Consider the following 15,657-nt stretch of genomic DNA (forward strand, 5'->3'; position numbering starts at 1 on the left):
TTAATGAATTTGATCTAATTTCAAGGAGATGATAGTTATTATTTCAAAAATATAATTAGAAAAACATAAAATTGTGTTTATTAAATTATATACTTTGTTTAAGGAAATGAGAAAGGGTAGAGAGAGAAAGGACAGTTTTCCTACTAAAAATAAGTGTTATAAGCAAGTAATGGAAGTCTAGTTGCAATTGAGTTTTGACAATTATAATTTTACTACTAATTAAATTTAAATTTTGGACCCACAAAAACATCTCCAAAAATTACAATTATTTGTCATCACTCTAGCTTCACACCCCTATATAAACCCACTCACTTTCTTTCAACAAGCACTAAAATCAGAGAGAGAAACCAAAACACAAGAAAAAAAAATTATTTTTTCCCTTCAAAAAACCATTAAATTTGCAGAGAGAGCTATGGAGTTTCCGATCATCAGCTTAGACAAAATCAACGGCGACGAGAGAGCTGCCACCTTGGCTAAGATCAAAGACGCCTGTGAGAATTGGGGTTTCTTTGAGGTAAAAAACTTATAAATAATCATCAAACTAAACTCTCATTTTTTTTTTAAAGTTTCTTTTAAGTTTTTTAAATTGTTTTAGGTTCTGAACCACGGAATCGAACCGGAGTTTTTGGACAAAGTGGAGAATCTGACGAAGAGTCACTACAGAAAATGTATGGAGGAGAGATTTAAAGAAATGGTGGCGAGCAAAGGGCTTGAAGCAGTGGAGACGGAGATCAAAGATTTGGATTGGGAGAGTACTTTTCATCTGCGTCATCTTCCTGAGTCAAACATTGCTGAAATTCCTGATCTTGAGGATGAGTACAGGTAAAGCAACCCAACCTAACCGAAACCAGACCAGACCAGACCAGATCAGACCAAAACCTAACTTTATGGCTTCAAATTTTCCTGCAAGTTTGGCACCTTCATGTGCTATTATTTTGGACCACTTTTATTTTATTGTTTAGAAATGGCTCATGGTCTTCATGGATCGTTATTGTTTTTTAATTTAATTATAAATATCTACTAAGATTAATTTGAAGTGGGCAAATGAGTCAGTATTTTCAGAGTTTACTTCTTTTCTTTGTGAAAAAAAAAATAGATATTTATATTTCTAATAATAAAATAACAATTATAATTAAAGAAAAAAGATTTTCATATTTTCTTAAGTTGTTTTCAATTATGTTTTAACTAATTCTTACTCTAATTTTTTTTAGTATCAGTAAATTTACATTTAATAATTTTAATTTATTATGAATAAATATTTTCAAATTTTATAACAATTAACGTTATAACTTTACAAAATAAACAGTTAACGGACTATGATGATCTAACTTAAATATATTAGTATTTTTAATTAATTAAAATTGTCAAGTGAGAGTTAATTAAACTGAAATACAAGTTGGAAACCTCTAAAACTACGATGACTCTTTGTTCGTTATTTTTTTGAACTATTTCGTTTTTTTTATTTTCTTCCTTTTTTTTAATTCCACTAGTAAAATAATACTCTATGATTAGCTCCATGATTGCCTTCCCCCTTGAGAACATGTGAGGTGTGATTCTTAATTATATAACTAACATGAAAAGGAATACCAATTAATATAATTTTCCACAAGGTCCTCGAGTTTTAAAAAATTACATTTACATCCTTGTAGCTTCTGAATCTCGGTCAATTAGTCCTTAAATTGAGAATCAAGCAAACTTTTGCAGGAAAACAATGAAGGAATTTGCAGCAAAATTGGAGAAGCTAGCCGAAGAGCTACTAGACATGTTATGTGAGAACCTTGGGCTGGAGAAAGGATACTTAAAAAAAGCATTTTATGGGTCAAGGGGTCCAACTTTCGGGACCAAAGTGAGCAATTATCCACCATGTCCCAAGCCAGACCTAATAAAGGGGCTGAGGGCCCACACAGATGCGGGTGGCATAATTTTGCTGTTTCAGGATCCGAATGTCGGTGGGCTTCAGCTTCTTAAAGATGGAGAGTGGATTGATGTGCCACCTATGCGTCATTCCATTGTTATTAACCTTGGTGACCAACTTGAGGTACTATTATTACCCTTTTTTCCTTTTTCATCTAGTTCTATAGTTGTTTTTTTAGAGAAAAAGACAAAACTATTTGCAAAAAAATAACTTAATATCGTATATTTTAAATATACATTGCTGATACATTTTAAATATATAGCGTATACAGTAAAAAGTTTTAAATCTAAATAGAAATTATCGAGCGTAAAAGTTGAAAAGTACTTTTAAAAAATATTAATTAATTAAGTCATTTATATAACTTTCTCTATTTTCTATTTGTCACATGGAAATCTTCTTAAATGAGAAATTTGCTTGATAAGAATAGTCTTCTAAACTCAGCTATTAGTCAAATCATGCTACTATATTGTAAAGGTAGTTTTAGTCACAATTCAATTTTAAAATAATATTTTATCATTCATGAATTTTATAATGTGTCGTAATTTCTTTATAATTTTGTCGCAGATTTCTGATTAATTACGTCCATGACAAGAATTTATCACTAGAAATATATAAAAACCGGACCGAACCTATAAATTCATTTTGATTCAATTTAAAAAAAAATAAAACGTAAGTTTCTGTGGCTTAGTTTGTTTTTAGGGAAAAAACATCAGTTCATTTTGAGTACAAATCGAACCAAAAAATCAAAACGAATATGTTAATTTTTTTCAAATTCCTAATTCAATTCAATTTAAGAAAGACGTTTCAATATGGTTTGATTTAAATCGAACGCACACCCCTATCCATCATAATTACTAATGAAATTATATGTTTGTATGAAAAGGTGATTACAAATGGAAAGTACAAGAGTGTGGAGCATAGAGTAATTGCTCAAACAAATGGAGCAAGAATGTCCATAGCTTCATTTTACAACCCTGGAAGTGATGCAGTTATCTACCCAGCCCCAGCCCTGGTTGAAGAGAAGAACCAAATTTACCCTAAATTTGTTTTTGAGGACTACATGAAGCTCTACTCTGGCCTTAAATTCCAAGCCAAGGAGCCAAGATTTGAAGCTATGAAAGCTGTTGAAAGTAATCTCAATTTGGGCCCAATTGCAACTGCTTAATTATATAGTTTATTTTTATATTTTTGGTGGATTAATGTAATCTGGATTGTGTTATTATTATAATTATTGTTATTATTATAATTATCATAATTATTTAATTAGAGTGATATTATACATTTGTGTCTTGAGTTATTAAAAAAAAAAAGACATGTGGTTGCTTCTTATGAAGTCAATATTTTGTTGTAGTGGACTGGTGGCTATGAATTTGTTATGTAGAAAATATGATCAAATTTGCTATATTTAATAGACATTTATTTTTCAATATTAAGTTTTGGTCTACTTTCTAATAGATATAATAGAAGCTTTATTTTCAACATCACTAAACTTGCTTCGCAAGAAATCTTTCCAAGTGGCTCCTTTTGTCTTTAAAGTGAGTAAGCACCCAAAAGAAACTGAAAACCATCTAAAACTTAACTTAAATAGTATATTAAACTTTTAAATATATACACTCCCTAAAAAATTCCCCTTCTCCCTTTTTTTCCAAAAATAGAATCGGTTAGAGAAACGTTATAAACCTTACAAACTTTAATCTAGTAAATAAAAATTAGTGAAACTTCCAAAAAAATTCAAATCTATTAAACAATTATGAATCAATAAAAAATTAAAAAATATAGTCAAAATGCAAAAAATCATGTCAGTAATTTTAGTGAAAGTGTCATCGTATCCCAGAAGAATTCACAAAGTTCCGTTAGTATGAGAGTTTTAATTCTAATTGCTTTCGATTAGTCTGTAAAATCACTCGATCTGTTAAAACTTCATACTTTTTAAAACATCTTCAATAAAATTACGAAAGATAAATCTAACCTCGAATCAACTAAAAATAGTAAACACTATCCCAAACATTACAAACACCAAAAGAAATTTAAAGAAAATTAGAATCTTGACCAAATAAAAAGAATTGACATACAAGCCAAACAAAAAAAAACTTGATTGAATCAAGTATTTTTTACATGTAAATCAAAAAAAACTTAAACCAAGCTAACGATTTTTATCAAGCATTCAAATAACAAAGAACAAGAACCTCTATTAATGCAGTTTTTATTTAAGAACTACTAATTTAAAGTATTTGAGTATGTGTATAAAGGGTGAAGAAGGTGGTTTTCCGACCATTCTAAATTTGAATTTTTCAGGAGAGAATTGAAAAGTTATGTTTTTAAAGAGAAAAAAAAAGTTATTAGTACATTGTTCTTCTTTTTAGTATTCTCACAACATAAGCATTGTTTCCACAATTTGAAAAAATAGTGTCAGTTTACATATGAAGAGTTAATTTTCATTTTATGTTCCATATTTCACTGATTATATTTATCTTCTTAAATTAAATAAAATATATTTTTTATTTATTAAAATAAAAAAGTAACTCAAAATAAATAAAATAATTATTTAACAAATAATTATTTATAAAAAAGTAAAATAAAGTGTTCTAATTTAGAGATCCATTGGAATAAAATTAAAAGAATTATTTTTTAAAAATAAAATATTCTTTATTTAATAAAATATACTTTTACTATAAAAAATATCATTGGAAATATTTTTATAATATGCGAATACTAAAAAATTCTATAGGTATTTCTAAATTAAAGGATCAATCACCCTCTCAAATTAGCACGAGATATTAAAAAATTATTTCTATAAAAAATAAGCTACTGCAAATCGTATCAAATCCCTCTTTTCTAGTTGCATCCTATGCGTCAAACACACCCACCATTTCAAAAAGGCAAAAAGTCTTAAAAAAATTATATTTATTTCATTTTAGAAAGGGCCATTTAGTGGTTTTAAAATTTTAAACATAGATCTTATAGTTTTAAGTGATCAATATCATATCAATTTTTTTTAAATTAAGGTCATTTTTGTTCTTCTCCCCTTTTTCTCATTTTCCCGTCTTTTTCTTCCCTTGCCGTCGCAACACTTCCTTTTATCACTTAGTCTTACATCGCAACAACAAGCTACCATCATTGCTGTTGTTGCTGCTATTTGAAACATACTTTGTCGGCGTTTCAAGTCGCTGCAACTATTTTTTTGTTGATCCAACCCTTCACCTCTATCTACAACCAATCTTCGCTATCACTTTTCTCGATTTGACTCCACCTGCGACTATCCACTAGCAATAATCGTCCATTTTTGTTGAATATGTCGTTTGCTTTTCTTGAATTTGTCGATCTTGAACTGACGGTGACGATTTCACTAGTGATCCTAGATTAATTAGATTAATTAAAATTAATAAGAGTTAATTAAAATTTAATTAGAACACATTTATTTAAAGTAGGTCACTTAAGCCTTATTCATGAGTATTCCAAAAGTTAATTACTAGGATAATCATTTTGAAATGATGTTAAAGTTAGAGGCAATAAAATTTGGATAGGAATTAATTTATTTTGTTAGGGGAATAGGAATTAATTATGAAATGGGTGGTGTGGCATATGGCAATTAACGAGCACATGCATCCCTAAATTGTTGCAGCCAATTGAAGAGACAGCCCATCATCTCTATCTCTTTCCTCATCAACTAACAATGCCCACACAACCTTACCCTATTTCTATCCATTACTATGCATCTCAATAAATTATAAAAATAATCAAATATTGTTGCTTTCAAGATTTTGATATTTATAATCACAAATTAATTTAATTTTCTTTTTTGTAAATAAACCTACCATCTTACTAAAATAAGGGTCTAATTACTTAAAAATGATCCACATTAATTTGTTTTTATATTTATATCCTAATATAGGAAAAATTCATTTGTATCATAATTTGGATTTTTATGTTTCACTTCTATCCCGAAAAAGGATACATTGACAATTTAATTAATTTAAGAATAAAATCATTAAAAACAAATAATAGAAGGGTTGCATTATATACTTTTATTTTGAAAAAATATAAAAAAATAACTTTAAAAATATTCAAATAAATTATAATTATTAATTAATTTCTTAAAATTAATAAAAAAAATAAAAAGAATTCCCTCTCGAACAGTTCTCCAAAATTTGGAGAAGAAAGCTCTTCTTTCTCCAAATTTGAAGGAGCAGCTGCTCCTTCTCCGGTCGGACTCCGTTTTTAATTTTTTATAAAAAATTTAATTTTTAAAAATAAATAAAAGTTTGTAAAATTTTATTATTCATTTTAAAAAAAAATTAAAGAAGAGAGTGTTTTTGTACTATTAACAACATTAGTTTAATTAGAATTATAGGTTAAAAATAAAAAATTATTTTAAACTTTTTTTTCAAATAAAAAGAAGTCAATTTAATTCTTTGGGGTAGATGTGAAATATAAAAATCTAACCTAAGGTACAAATGAACTTTTTTTAGGTTAGGATATAAATGTAAAAATATTTTAACATGGCTGGTTATTAAGTAATTAAGCATAAAGTAGCTTTTTTTAAATAATTATAAGAGGAAGGATCTAGCCCAAAAACTTAGACTAACTGTATAAAAGATTGCATTTTTTATATGATGAAAACAAAGTTTGCATTATGAAATTCATTATTAAAGCAAATGAAGGATAATATTCTTATTGTCTAGCTAATAGATTATATTATATGTTGGATTTGGTTATTAAGCCACACAAGTGACTATGCAATATGTAAGTTCATATTAAACCCAATATTTGTTAACGGTAGTATTATATAAATAAAATGTATTTATTTATTCATAATTATAACTCGTTTGCTAAATGTATCATGATTTTAAAATTTTATCAATTTTATTTATTTTTTCGACATTTATTAAATATGCCACGACATGTTTATAGCCGACATAACATAATATTACACATTCATACGCATAAAATTGTCCTATCTAACATATAAAATACGACACATATACAAATTAATTATGAAAATATTTGGCATCACCCAAAAAATTATAGAACGAGTCGGCACTAATAGAATTTTAAATCGACATAAGCAATTCTGCTAAGTAGATTTTGCAGAAGAATTTATTTTCTTTTTGAATAAATGATCTAAAGTTCTAAACCTCTGTTTAACTTTTAAAGATAACTTCAATTTACTTTTGAAGAATAATATCTATAATCGAACATATCATAAAAGCATTTTTTGGGGATGAAAACGTTTATTAATTGGAGAAATAATCTTAGGCAGAATATCTCGTAATAAAGTAGATAACAAAACATTCTTCAAACATTTCCTTCTTCTTTTGGTGTACCCAAAAAAAGTAAAGACAATCGCTAAAAAAGTAAAATAAACAAAATCAGTGAATCTCTCATGAAATATATAGGGTTAATTACATATAAAATCACCACCTTTACACGAATTTTCAAAAATAACACGACCTTTAAAACGTGTCAATTCAGGGCATCACCTTTCATTTTTTTTCAAAAACAACTTGATAAAATTTTGCTGACTTGGACACCCAATGAGAGTGCCACGTGTCACGCCACGTCAGCAAAAATGCCACTAAAAATGTGCCCGTGTTATTTTTGAAAAGAAATGAAAGGTGGTGCCCTGAATTGCCACGTTTTAAAGGTCGTGTTATTTTTGCAATTTCGTGTAAAGGTGGTGATTTTATATGTAATTAACCCAAATATATATATATACAATAAATTATGAAAGGCAAAATATATCTTTAGATCCCTGCGCTTGTCTACTTTATGACATCAAATCTTTATACTTTTATTTGTCAGTATCGAACTTTTTTTTAATTTTATAAACATCGGATCCTTTATTGTGAAAATAGAGAGAACGGTTACGCACTGTTCGTGCGTCTAGCTCAAATGGTATAAGCGCTGGGCAGCAAATGCCAAGGTCGTGGGTTCAAATCCTCCCACAAGCGCTCCCCTTTCCCAATTATCAAAAAAAAAATTATGTTGTTTTTTTTATTTTATTAAAATTTAGTCCCTGTACTTTTATTTTTGTTGATATTAAATTTCTAAATTATTATTTTGTTTTTGTCTGAAATGACATTGTCATAATTTTTTATGACGGAAGAGCCCAATGTCTACAAAATTTAAAAATATGAGGCTTAAATGTTGGCAAAAAGAAGTGAAAGGGTCCAATATCAAAAACAGGACAAGTGCAGGGACCCAAAAAAGCTTTTATGAAAAACAATTCCACTATCCTAATCACCAACCACCTCAAAACTCAAAAGTTTTTCCAAAGAATTTATAGGCTTCTTTAGTAGCATCAGAATAACAATCATTAAGATCAATCAACTTGTAGGCTTTGCAGAACAATCAGTTGTAATTATATATTGGAACAAAGACTGATTGAGATTACCATCGGTTTAAAAGATATGCATAATCTTTTATTACAAATTCAATTATTAATTTAATTTAATTTGAGTTGTATATTGTTTTTCCTTAATTTAAATCAATCTTCCAAACTTGGTGAAAGAAAATGTAAATTAAGATTGCTTACACATACTTGTATTTCTTACAAAATGCAGTAACATTATACTATTCATCAGGCAAATCATTTATGTTTAGCTAATTTTGATTACTGAATTGGATTAGTATTTTATCTCACCATCATCATGATTCATCAATTAATATGTACTCCTATTTCCAATTTGAACATTTATTGAACTGAAAGCAATTTAAATCAATCCTCTTGCCATCTCATTCCTGAGTTTCTTCACTGAAATTTGAAAATAAATATAATATTCTGACAATGCACACACTTGAGATAAATTTAATCGGTAATTTTTGCGGCTTTATGGATATATCAGTAGCTCTGACCGCAACTCAACTTGCTAATGAACGGTCCAAAATGATCATGATGAATTTGAGCTCTATGTTTGGGTAAAAAATAAAATCATTAGAAATTACTTAACTTCCGCCTGATGTCAAAAGGAATACTAGAAATTGATTTATTTCTTTAAATATTAAACTTTAATTTGCTGATCACCGATCAGTACTTTAAAACATCTGACCAAAAAAAGATGCAAAACTACAATACGGGTGTGAAGTAAACATTTTTGTTAATCAAGAGATATTCCACATCAACTTTGTTAGTCGATTTTATTGAAGTACCAGGCAATAATTCAATTTCGAGATAATTCAAGCAGTAATTTTATAGAAATAATTCAATTTCGAGAACAGTTGTTAGAATTAAGCCGAAGTTCAACAATTTCCAATGTTTTTTTTTTGATAATTTGGGGAGCGCTTGTGGGAGGAATCGAACCCACGATCTAGCAATTTTCTACTTAGCGCTTATACAATTTGAGCTAAAGCTCATTGGTAACAGTCTCCAATGTTTTTAACCCTCTATGTTTCATCAAACACTAGAAAAACAACCAGACAGCAAGATATATAATTCACCAGCACACTATGATATCTTATGCAGTGAATATTATTATACTATCAAATACTGAATACAAGCTGATCATCAACCCATGTTAACTATTTGAACCATTCCCCTATCTATAGAAATAGATAATACGTACCTCGGTCTTCTTTTTTGGCGTTTTTCTGTTCCTATTTTTGAGTAGCAGATAGTCAAGAGATCACTGAGTGTAACACAAAAGCCTTTCAACGCCCTATGGCATGTATTTATCGGCCAGAGTGGTTAGCGATTCATCTTACGTAAAACCAGCTCAAAAAACTAGACTATAAATTTCAAGAACAAATCAAGATCGATCTACAACACTAAGATATTGCATACGTAGTACATCATGATACGTATGCTTCTTATTATACTCTCAACAAGGGGGGAAAATTCCTTTTGCCGTACCTATTTTATTTTCTCGCGCTAACAAAGGAACCCGGGAGCTATTTAATCCGACTAATTCGTTATCTCTTCGAACATGAAAATGGCATTGGGATATGTTTTAAGCTAGAAATGTCAAACAATTCCATGAACCTTTGATCCGATACCCTAGCCTTGGCTGCTGCAAATCGCTGGTACTCGTCAAAGATAGATGACAAGCACCATCTTTGTAGTTTTCGCAAGCAGCCCACGACACAACCTGTTCGGTGCTGGAGAAAGAGAAAAGCAAATACCCACATGTAAATTGGGAGGTAGTGAATCTAAATATTAGGTATTCGATTCATGAGAAAACGAACAGTGCACATACCTTCCCTCGTTTACAGTGTATCAAAACTGGGTGATTCCTTTCATCTGCATCGGGAATGTTTGCTAATGAGTCATAAATTCTATCTTAAAACGACAACTCATGCACAATCTAATGCATATGTATTACCTAGGACGACTTTGAGTGCTTCACGAATCATATCCTCTGGAATGTTCACAAACGGCTCCTGTTATAAACAGTAAGAATATCAGTTTAAACTAGTGGATATTTTCTCAAGATCTAAAAACCACTAACTAATTATTAAAACCTTCCGCTACCGAAATTTTTAACTACTAATAAAACTAAACAAAATAGAAAATTTGACTCTATACAAAAGCTACCCGTAATATATAATTACTTGAAACAAAATATGCAGATAATAGCAAACAGTCTTGTCAAAAATGATAAGGGGCTGCTGAATGAGGTGAGAATTCACAGGTTGTATTCAAATTGCTAGACAGAAACCTGAAATCATAGCCTCATAGGCATGGATGGCGGTATGGAACTCATTAGCTCATTAGCATATTCATATTAATGCCGATAACTTTTGTATAAGCCAAGCCTTACTATTTCTCCATTTCCAACTCTCTCTTCAAAATACTTAGTAGCATATCAACTTTAATACTAATAATTTGTCACTAAATCAAAGCTTATGCTTTCTACACCGACGCTAGATGTCTCTTTCTATAATATTCTCAAGCATAATCTGTGTGTCTCGTTCCCAGAAGCTTAAATTTTTATTACACCTATTTAATCAAAAGTTCTGCTATGTAGCTTACATTTTTCCATGACCAACTTTGTAACAATTATGCAAGATCTTCCGGTCTGCAAGCACTAGTGCCATCATGGAAAGCACGAGCAAAGCCAGAATAAAACTCGGCTTTTACAATTGCGAATGCTAAATAGGCCGTGCGTCTATGATGAATAAGAGATCTTTATTGGCAGCTTAGAGGATGCTAGGATTGCTTAATCAGTCAATTCATGCAAATTGTTGGAGTGCAAACAGTACCTAGAACTAGAACTGCCTTCCCAGATAACATTAAACAGTTCTAATGCTAAGGAACATCCTTGACATATGTCATGAATGAATGGCAAATGAGTAAACCTAAAATTTACAGGAAGGACATTAAAAGAAAAACAAAGGATGCAAAAAATTATCAGGAGAAATAATCAAGATAAAAATATCTTATTGAGAGAATATGAACTAAATAGTTCTCTCTCCACTCGACTTCTTGTATTTAAAGCAATTGGTGTATCTACTCCAATGAGACTCTTGTTCCGTACCATTAGGGAAGAAGATTCGGGTAAAATATACACTTCTTCGGGAATGAAAAAAAAAGCGATCTGCTGGTATTTTGGCTTAAATTGACTCGAGTGCCCACGTCCGCTCTTTCTCCGCCCGCGGCCCAAGAAGTTGGCAAAGCCAACACAACATCACTCCCTCTCATTTCCTTCCAGGTTAGCTTTGAACTTGGGGTGGATTAACCCACAATCGGCCATGGGGTCACGAGGATCTGATCCTCAAACAGGGCAATGCTAGACAGGCTTCGCAAATCTCTTCCTAGCCCTAGTGTTCTTAAATCCTTTTTTCTAGGATCTTGTATGACCAATCCACAATTCCCAGCTTAAAGGAATGGCCTAGATCATCAGTACCTGGAAACCCGTCTATGGGCAATCCCTAGTGATAGGTGCCCCGCCCATCATTCCCTATACCCCTTATGGGTGGGTTGTAGAACAGAGAAAGCAGACCGGACAATGAGTTGACCTAGAAAAATTTCCCAAGATGAGAAAGATGGATGCCCTGCTCAGGTACACTTTACACTAAGCAGATGATGAGACTATGGCGAGAACTCAAATTTTATAAATATAACTCTACAAACCTAGTAGGCAGTGACTTGCAAAGCAGGCTAGCAGAATGAGAAAATACATAACTAACACTTTAAAAATGGCATCAAATGTGTATGAATAATCAGAAAAAGATACACTTCATAGATCTAGCTAGAACCTTAGAAGAACTTCCGGTCAAAAAAGCTCCAATCACAGCATGAAATTGTGGATTACACATCATAAGAAAAAAACACATTATACTACTCATACATTTCATAAACATACTTCACTAAACATGGCAACTGTGCATAATTTAGCACATGCTGACATGAGGAAAAAAACTAAAGAAAAGGCTTCAATCACAGCATGAAATTGTGGATTACACATCATATGAAAAAACACATTACTACCAATTCATTTCATAAACATACTTCACTAAACATGGCAACTGTGCATAATTTAGCACATCCTGACATGAGTAAAAAAACTAAAGAAAAGGCATCCTGTTTAAAAATCATGAATCAACAAGTACAAAAAAGGCTTTTTGGTTTTTCTTTTAATATGATTTCGTGCTAATCCACACAAACGATTTTTAAAGATAGATAGTTCAGATTCATTCAAATTTTCCAGCTACCTGTTAACTGTTAAGTATCAACTATGGGAATCGAAAGCCATGTTAGATGAAATTACTTGCAGTTAGCAACTTGGCGAGCCTATAAAACCATCAACTTAATTAACATGTTTTGACATAAAGTGCAAATGATATCTTGAAAATACATTTCTCTTCAGAAAAGTGCATTGAAACATGCACAAATGGTATATTCTTATTAAATTCAACTCATAATTGGCAAATTCGTAGGTTCAATTCCTACTGGATACACACGCCAATAATCTAGTTCAGAAAAACACAGCCGATACTATACACCTTTTACAGAATTAGTTAAGGATTAAATAAGACATAGGTCTTGATCAGTGTTGGACATTCATATATAGAACAAGGAGATAAATCATAAGAGTTAACATAGATCTAGACAAAAGAACAAGAGCTATTCAAAGTTCAAATTAAGAATTAAACCAGATGAAAAGGGTAAATAATATGAAACTACAAAGGCAAAGGTATTTTATGTATCCATATTTTAACCAAAATAATAAAAATATCCTTAAAAAATTGCGGCAATCCAATCCGTCAACTTTGTAATTTGTGATATATATCCAACCCTCATTTTTGGCCAATTTTTGAAATTTATTTTTATAGTTGATTTAATTTTAATTCCATATATAATTATTTTATACAAGTGATCTTTCATTTCAATTTAGAAAGGGTTAAAGTGTTTAAAATAAGACTTAATGCATCCGAAAATATATAGGTTTAAAATGAGGGTTATATATATTTGTCACAAATTATTTTTAGAGATAATTTATTATTTTAGTCAAAAATAGGGATACATAAAATCAATTTTTCAACTACAAAAGGCGGATCCTCTCAAATTCTAATCAATACAAAGTTCATGTTCACTTAATCTACACCATTCATAAAAAAATGAACGGTGCAGATCAATTTAGTCTAGTCTATATACTTAGTCTAGTCTGTATACTTTGAATTTACACCGTTCATTTTAATGAATGGTTTAGATTAAATGAACATGACCTCTCATCTCATGTTCAATAGAATTTAAGATGATCCTAATCCACAAAAGGCAAATTTTATAGATGAGTGAATTGAGACCACTTAAATATTCAAAAGAAGAGTTGCATGCGATGATCTTTAAGGAAAAAATAAATAATTCATCCTCAAAAAGCTACCATTCATTTCAAAGTCTAAACACCAGCATCAAAAAACAGCTCACATGTGCATCCAACTCCAAACGGTTCTACGATTATTCCAATAATTTTTTCAATTGTCATTACACAATAAACTTTCATCTTCGATTTTTTCTTAGAGATTACTATTACCCAATATATGTATCAAATAAAAAAATTATTCAAAATTATATACATGTCGACAAAAAAGGGACAAAGTACTGATCAGACTAACAAAAAGAAACAAGAATATTAGCAGCAAAAACAAAAACAAAAGCTCTCAAATCGATAAAGCTACCATTAATGAACTACTACTGTTCTTATCTCTGAATAATAAATAGCACTAGTAATAAAATCAGCATTAATAAAATATAAAACAGAAACAAAAATTAAAAAACGAACCTTATGACCTTCGATCCCGAACTGGAAAAGCTTAATCCCGTGCTCTTTAAGAAACTCCATGTTTAGCTCCGGATAAGGTTCGGGACACAAATATCTGATCGAACATTAACACGATAATTCAAAAAATAAAACACTAAACAAAAAACAATCATTAAGAAAAAATAACAGAAATATAATGTATGAACTTACACGATAGACTGAAGCTCAAGCGTTTGGAGAAACGAGAAGTTAGCAGAGTCAGGAAAGCCAGACCTGAAGATGCCATTATCAACCATAGAAAAGTTTAACGGTGGCGTAAAGCCGAGTTCATCACCGACGACAGGCGGTGGTGAAAGACAGAGATCGCGGTGGTGGTGGTGGTGGTCAAGAACGGCAACTTCCTCAATTGTTTTGCAAATCTCCTCCTCCTCCTCATCCTCATCATCGTCGTCATAGAAGTAGTTCTTGGTATTGGCGGTTGTGCTCAGCTGGTTTACTTTCATGACTAAAGATTTTTTGTAGAGAGAGGAGAAAAAAAAAAGGTTGTTGGGGGAATCACGAGGGATGTTCTGTTAGATACCTTCTAATTTGTGTGTGTTCTTATTTTATTTTTAACGGTTGAAAAATAGGGAAAGATAGTCAAGTGGTGGCGCGGGTGGCTATGTGGTGGTGGAAGCGGCAGGTATTTATAGAGATTTTCTGGAGGGCTGCAAACGGCAACGAATTGGGTATCTTCTTTATTATATTCACTTATTTATTTGTAAATTAATCTTTTTCTGCAACTTTCGCAATTTTATACTCCCTCTATCCTATTCTAATTGAGAAAATTTCGATTGCACATTATTTAAGAAATTTTAGTAACATTACTTTTATATCCTTATATTACATTAAATGCATCACAATTTTTTAAAAATATGCTTTCTAAATGCATTAATTGAAGAGGGTATAAAGAGAAAAGTAGTGGGAAAAGTACTTTATAAATAAAAAGTGTCAATTAGAATGGGACATCCAAAAAGAAAATAGTGTTTAATTAGAATGGGACGGAGGGAGTATAATTTTAAGAGATACTTCTATAGTAAATGGAGATAAAAGTACTATAGTGTCCATGAGTTATTGATTATATATATATTTATGTTTTAAAAGATAATTATAGATATTCAAAAAATTTAAAAAAAAAAATGGTTTTGTAAGACGACATGTGAATCAGAATGAGTATGTATTAGTACATTACGGCCGTCTCATGTCATGTCAAGTTGTTGAAAATGGTTTAACCATTTTTCTGTTATAATTGTTATCGCTTCTGATTTTGAGTTCATAATATTGAACGATTATTTTCCGAAAAAAACGATACTATTGTAGCACGGTAGCTTTAGTTCCTAAACTAATTTAAAATTTTAGTTATTTATTTTTAATGATATAAATATAAATTCATGTCTGTTTTTTTTTTTGAATTCATCAAATCTCATTAATAGAAGAAACAGTTATTTTCCAGTAAATTCAAAGAATTTGAAAATTGAACCCGATGATTTGACATGAAATAGATAA

At 30.5% G+C, this 15,657-nt stretch overlaps 2 protein-coding genes across 2 annotated transcripts; one reads left to right on the forward strand and one right to left on the reverse strand.

The window, feature by feature from the left end:
- Window positions 1–322: 322 nt before the first annotated feature.
- LOC126655994 (1-aminocyclopropane-1-carboxylate oxidase) lies at window positions 323–3,348 on the forward strand. Its single transcript, XM_050350425.2, has 4 exons — window positions 323–514; window positions 596–822; window positions 1,705–2,038; window positions 2,799–3,348. Exons 1-4 carry the CDS (start codon window positions 413–415, stop codon window positions 3,078–3,080), a joined length of 945 nt encoding a protein of 314 aa, XP_050206382.1. The 5' UTR covers window positions 323–412; the 3' UTR covers window positions 3,081–3,348.
- A 5,992-nt stretch (window positions 3,349–9,340) lies between these two features.
- Window positions 9,341–14,853, reverse strand: LOC126657417 (tyrosine-protein phosphatase DSP1). Its single transcript, XM_050352093.2, has 5 exons — window positions 14,323–14,853; window positions 14,134–14,227; window positions 10,234–10,291; window positions 10,108–10,151; window positions 9,341–10,009 (listed from the first exon to the last, which is right to left on the reverse strand). Exons 1-5 carry the CDS (start codon window positions 14,613–14,615, stop codon window positions 9,824–9,826), a joined length of 675 nt encoding a protein of 224 aa, XP_050208050.1. The 5' UTR covers window positions 14,616–14,853; the 3' UTR covers window positions 9,341–9,823.
- Between the last annotated feature and the right edge of the window lie 804 nt (window positions 14,854–15,657).

Source organism: Mercurialis annua, linkage group LG7, assembly GCF_937616625.2.
Source record: "Mercurialis annua linkage group LG7, ddMerAnnu1.2, whole genome shotgun sequence".
Classification (NCBI taxonomy): domain Eukaryota; kingdom Viridiplantae; phylum Streptophyta; class Magnoliopsida; order Malpighiales; family Euphorbiaceae; genus Mercurialis; species Mercurialis annua.

Coding starts and splice junctions, on each gene's coding strand:
- LOC126655994 (XM_050350425.2), top strand. CDS start 413: ATGGAGTTTCCGATCATCAGCTTAGACAAAATCAACGGCGACGAGAGA. Junction 823..1,704: donor GATCTTGAGGATGAGTACAG/GTAAAGCAACCC, acceptor AAACTTTTGCAG/GAAAACAATGAAGGAATTTG. Junction 2,039..2,798: donor ACCTTGGTGACCAACTTGAG/GTACTATTATTA, acceptor TTGTATGAAAAG/GTGATTACAAATGGAAAGTA.
- LOC126657417 (XM_050352093.2), bottom strand. CDS start 14,615: ATGAAAGTAAACCAGCTGAGCACAACCGCCAATACCAAGAACTACTTC. Junction 14,228..14,322: donor CTTGAGCTTCAGTCTATCGT/GTAAGTTCATAC, acceptor ATGTTCGATCAG/ATATTTGTGTCCCGAACCTT. Junction 10,292..14,133: donor TCGGGATCGAAGGTCATAAG/GTTCGTTTTTTA, acceptor TGTTTATAACAG/GAGCCGTTTGTGAACATTCC.